General features: G+C 40.9%; 1 protein-coding gene across 1 annotated transcript in view; it reads left to right on the top strand.

Moving 5' to 3' along the window:
* The first annotated feature begins 4402 nt into the window (after positions 1-4402).
* Positions 4403-6000, top strand: part of IQGAP2 (IQ motif containing GTPase activating protein 2) — a 318878-nt gene continuing 317280 nt past the window's right edge. Inside the window, exon 1 of the mRNA XM_051992014.1 lies at positions 4403-5524. Within this exon, the coding sequence (XP_051847974.1) occupies positions 5476-5524 (49 nt within the window). The 5' untranslated portion in view covers positions 4403-5475. The remainder of the gene's footprint in view (positions 5525-6000) is intronic.

Genomic DNA, 6000 nt, shown 5'->3' with positions numbered 1-6000 from the left:
AAGAAATGTAGTCTTCTTCTCTATTAAAATTAAATAAATGTATGTCTGTGTGCATGTGTATATGTATATTTTAGTCCAAATTTAGAATTTTTTTATTGTCTGATTAGATATTGGTGTAGGTAAATATTTTTTCTCTTCTCTCTCACTAATAGTTTATTCTTTTCCCCAATTACTTGTAAAGATAAGTTTTTTTTAACATTTATTTTTGAAAGATTTTGAGTTTTAAACTTTTCTTTCTTCCACTCTTTCCCCAAGACAGCAAGCTACTGTCATAGGTTATACATGTAGAATCATATTAAATATATTTCCATACTAGTCATGTTATGAAAGAAGACTCAGAACAAAAAAGGAACACAAAAAAGAAAAAACAAAAAACAACCAAAAAAGTGAAAATGCATTCAGACTCCTTATTTTTTTCTGTATATGTAAATAGCATTTTCCTTCATCAGTCTTTTGGAATCATTGTATTGCTGAGAAGAACTAAGTCTATCATAGTTAATCATAGGACAATGTTGTTACTGTGTACATTATTCTGATTTTACTCACTTCACTCGGAATCAATTTATGTAAGTCTTTCCAGGTTTTTCTGAAGTCTGCCTGCTCGTCATTTCTTATAGAACAAAATTATTCCATTACATTCATATACCATGACTTGTTTAGCCATTCCCCAATTAATGGGCATCCCCTCCCTTTCCTTTGTTACCACAAAAAGAGCTCCTATAAATATTTTTGTATGGGTGAGTTCTTTTCATTTTTTAATGAAATCTTTGGGATATAAATCTAATAGTGGTATTGGTGGATCAAAGGATATGCTTAGTTGGAGTACCCTTCAGGCATAATTTTAAATTTTTTCTCTAGAATGGTTTGATTAATTAATGGATTAATTAATCCACCAACAATGCATTAGTGTCCCATTTTTTCCTCATCTCCAACATTTATCATTTTCCTTTTCTGTCATATTAGCTAGTCTAATAGGTATGAAGTATTTATTTGCATTCTCTACTAAACAATGATATAGAGCATTTTTTCATATGACTATAACTTTAATTTTTTCATCAGAAAACTGCTTTTTATATCTTTTGACCATTTATCAATTGGGAATGACATATCTCTACTTAAATCTTATCATTATTTAAGACTGAACTCAGTTCCTAGTCAAATTTCAAGTCCTCTTTGAAGATTTCAATAAGAATCTAACCATGGATTATTCCATCCCCTAAAAGTCATCAGCATATAAACATTTTTCTTTGGAGAACATTTATATGTTTTAAAGATCTGACATTTGCTTTATCTTGCAGTAATTACATTATAAACTCCTTGAGGACAGGATTATGGTGTTTTTATCTCTTTGATATCTCCTAGAGCGACTAAGAACACACTCTGAACTGAGATCGTCATCATCCTGCTAGACTCTTAGGTTCCCAATCTTAGGGTCATCCACCACTCTTCATTTTCATTCATAACACATTCAGTCAATTGCCAAATATTTTTACCTTCTCATCTCTAGGATCAAAGAAAAATTCTCTACTTGGCATTCAAAGCCCTCTATAATCCTGCCCCTCTCCTACCTTTCTGGTTTTCTTCCAGCTTATTTCCAATTGGCTGAGTACTGATACTGGCCTCCTTACTGTACCACTAACAAGAAATTCCATCTCAGATTGTCCCCTAGTCCTGGAACACTTTCTTAAACTCTGTCTCCTGGTTTACCTGTCTTCCTTCACATCAACACTAAAATTCAGTTTTTACGGAAAGCCTTTCCAATTTTTAATACTAATGCTTTCCTTGCATTATTTATTTCCTATTTACCTTGTACTTAGCTTTTTGTATATGATTATTTTATATTATACATATTTATTCTCTCCCCTACTAGATTGCAAACTTCTTCAAGGCAATGGCTGTCTTTTGCCTTTCTTAGTATCCTCAAGTGTCCAGTACTTGGTAGGAACTTAATAAAATGATTATTAACTATTTCTAACTCCACATCTGTTCCTTTACTCACACTGCTCAAACCTTCCATCACCTTATACAAACCACTACAACTGTCAATTATTCTAATTAGTTTACTTGCCTCAAGCCTCTTCCCCACTCGGATCTATCTTCCATTCAGCCAGCAAAGTGGTTTTCTTAAAGCATCAGTCTAATCATGTCATCTCCTTCCCCCAATAAACTCTAGTGGCTCCCAAGTAACCTCTCTGATCAAATAAAAATTCCTCTGTCATTTAAAGCCCTCTTAAACCCTTCCATCCTTCTTATACACAATACTCCTCTGTGTAATATAGTCCAGCCAACCTCGCTTTCTAGTTGTTCAACAGTCCAATCTTCAATATTCCATCTCCCCAACTCATGTCTTTGCACTGGCTATCTACCATGAATACATTTCCTCCTTATCTCTTAGAATCCCTGTTTCCTTAAGACTTAGTTCAAAAACTACTTCCTACTTCTCTAAGCTTTTCAGGGTCTCTCTGGTGGTTAGTGTCTCTCTCCTTCTTCCCCAATTTACTCTGTAAATATATGTTCTGGACACATTTTGAATATATTTATGTATATGCACTTTATCACACCCTTTAGAAGGCCCAATATACCTTGCATTTACTACCCTGCCTGGTTTCAACATTGTGGAGTAAGATGCTCCGAGCTCGTTTCCCTGTTTCCTGTCCCCTCTTCTTCCCCTCTCCTTTCCTGCCTCCTTTTGTGTATTATCTTCTCTTCTAGATTGTAAACTCACTGAGGACATGGATTCTCTTTCTTTTTGTTAAATGTATCCCTAGAACTTAGCATGATGCCTGGAATACATTTTGGAGGTTCTTTGTATTTACTGTACCTGACATAATAGCATTTACTAAATGCTTGAATGTTTAATAAACACAACTTGAATGAATTATGAGGAATTAGGGCTCTTCCCCAACTGTACTTTGATGGTCATATGTGAAGTTTCAAAAATTAATTCATTGGAAGGACTTTTTAGATCATGTAAGGCCAACCTCCCATCTCATATAGAAAGGCACCGCTAATTGGTTGCTATCTAGTCTCTGCCCTAATATTTCCAATGATGAGAAGTGCACTCTGTTACGATAGTTTATTTCATTTTTCAAGAGCTCTACTTAGAGAAAGTTCTGCTTTTTAAAAGAAAGAAGGCACTTAAGCACCTTAGGTGACAATGAGTTCTGCTTTCACTTCTTTCCAAAGTAAGAATAACGTCATCAACTCACAGGATCATCACAGAGCAAGTACTTTGTACATCTCATAAAAACTATAGAAACTGAGGGACATAATCCGTGAATGTAGAAAACCAGACCTTCTCTAACTCTAAAGGTTTAACTGTTGTCATCATAAATCCTTCCGCCAGATTGGGTGGTTAGACCAAATGGTACCTCCCTTGATGCATTAAAGTACTGAGTCCAAGAAGAAAATGGGCCCCTACAATTTTTTGACTTTCCAAAGCTTAACAACTGTCACTGTTTACTGTAAAACATCAAACAAGTGATTCAATCAACTTTCATTGTTAAGTGGCCAATTGTGTTCCAAAAACAGTGTGTAGCAATGGGCAAATTTAAAAATCAGAAACTATGTAACCTCAAGGACTTTACAAGAGGGAAATAGCTGGGGATTACAATGTGAATAGAGTACAGGAACTCATCTTCTTGGGTTCCAGTCTAGCCTGAGATACTAGTTGTATGAACCTGGGCAAGTCAATTAACTCTGTTTGCCTCAGTTTCTACATTAATAAAATGTACTGGAGAAGGAAAAGAAAAAGCATTTCTTTGCCAAGAAGAGTTCAATTCAACTGAACAAAGGGAAAACAGAAGATAATAGATGAATTCCTACAAAAGTACAAATTGCTTACAAATGTTTTCTGAACAGAAGAAAAGCACGAGTAATTTGAGAGAGAACTAGGATAGGCCTCCACTACTGGCTGTGGCATTGGAACCTGAACTCAAATAGAGCTGGGGACTATAAGGTGGAGTTGAGGATTTAATTCTATTCTTCCCCCTCCCCTCTCCCCACCCATTTAAATCCTATTCTTGACCTGTGCCTTTTCTATCTTCATAGAAAAGGGATCTGTTAGGATAAGAACAGGAAAAGCAAACTCCATTTGCTCTATTCTTTGCTTTTCAGTTTTCATTGTCAATAGGCAAGGATTGTTTTTCTTGTAGCGTTAAGAAGACCTTGCAGGCTAGGGAAGGAAAACTACGTAGCCTAAGAACGAAGCTAAGACGTACGCACATAGGTAGAGACAAAGGCCACAAATTACTTAGGATAAATATCCTTCTGTTAGGCACAAAAGGAAAACAAGCCTCATGAAGAAAAGACATAGTTTTAAACCTGCACAATAATAGAGAAGAAAATTTCTTCAGTTCCTTAGATGGGTAGGTTGCCTCCTTGGAGTGAGATCTCAGCTGGGCTGGGGTGACAATTGTTTGTTTGAAGAGGAAGAGAGTTTGCTTTTCAGCTGTTTTTAATGATTGCTTGGGGGGTTGGGGGTGAGGGTGGGAGTGGGATACAACTAATAGCTACTATTCAAACAACAAAGACTTAATTTGGTTCTCTACAAATCCTATCAATTTTCCGGGAATTAAGGTGAATGAAGGTTGGCCTTTTCAGTGTTTATTTTTTAACACTGAACATCAATCGAATAAATAAAACCAAAACAAAACTGCCAAACAAAAAAGTTGATAAGCAATTGCCCCCAGTGGGAAAGGGACTAGCAGCTGTTTTGTCTCTCGGTATCTGAGCAACATCCCCAGCGAACGAAAAGCCTTGTTTCCTTTGCTGTCATTTCTTTCTTCTTTTTTTTTTTACGATGTTTCATTTCCACCCCTAAACCGCCAGAAATGAGAAAAACCTTGCCGGCACACTGGGCTCCGATCGCCCGCCACTAACGAGCTTTTGTATAAGCCAGTGTATGTGTGTGTGTTCGCGCGCGCAAGGCTTTCTGCAACCATAGAGGTCCAGCTTCCCGCCGGTCCGCCCCCTCCTCCGAGACCCCAGCGGGACTGGGTGGCGGGAGGTGGGGGTGGGGAGAGGGGGGTGTCCCCTACATTCCGTGCAGTGCCTAGTCATGGGCGGTAGGGGCCGCTGCCCCGCAGCCCCAGCTCCAGGCCTGGGTGTGAATAACGGGGCAGGGTTGTAGGAGAAAGGAAACACTATGGGGAGGGGGGGGGGAGAGGAGGCGGTGGCGGCCGGAGGGAGGAGAGTTCACTTTTCCTCAGGGTGTCAGCGCACAGAGCTGAGTAATCGTAGCGCGAGGCTGCTGCTGCGGGCGCCTAGGAGAGTGCTGGGAGGTAGCAAATCACCTATCTAGCGAAGGTGGGAGAGGCAGAGGAAGGCAGACAGCTGCAGACTATAGAGGATCCAGGCTCCGCTCCCCGAAGCCGTCCCGGGTGCTGTAAAAGCGAGGCGAGCGGAGCCCAGAGATCCGAGCCGCAGAGGCAGGAGCGCACCGAGCCGGCCGCGGAGTCGCGGGCGCAGCGCAGGATGCATCATGAAGAGCTGTCGTCGCCCTTGCAGAGACCCCGATATGGCTGTAAGTGCGCTTGCCGCGCGAAGCTCGAGCTACCCCCAGGAGATGGCTTAGCAGTTAGGGACAATAAAAAGCAACCTGTGGAAAGGGAGGCTAACTTGCATAAAGGGGCCCGGATGCGCGGGGAGGAGGGGAAGGGAGGGAAACCGACTTCATGGCTGGTAAAGTTGGAAGCTGCTGTTGTAAAGCGTCCTATGGCTTCTTCCTCCTTCGCCTTCTCTTAGTCCTCTCCAACCCTGTCTTCGGTGGTGGAGAGCACCCCAGAAAAGTTAGGGGTGTCAGGTAAAGGTGGAATGTCACAGGCAGCTATCCAGCCTGGGATTGGGGGGGGGTGAAAGAGGAGCGAGTTTGAAGGCGGTGTTCTTTTCCCCCCGCCCCCCATCCAGTAAGGAAAGTTTGCTGGGGTTGCAGGTGGGTGCTGAGGTCTACCGCCCCTTAGCGGGCTCTCCCCACGCCTCCTGTCTCTACTGATGCCAGGC

This window comes from Antechinus flavipes, chromosome 1 (assembly GCF_016432865.1).
Source record: "Antechinus flavipes isolate AdamAnt ecotype Samford, QLD, Australia chromosome 1, AdamAnt_v2, whole genome shotgun sequence".
Classification (NCBI taxonomy): domain Eukaryota; kingdom Metazoa; phylum Chordata; class Mammalia; order Dasyuromorphia; family Dasyuridae; genus Antechinus; species Antechinus flavipes.
The sequence above is the reverse complement of the archived record's forward strand: the minus strand, read 5'-3'. Positions and strand labels throughout refer to the sequence as shown.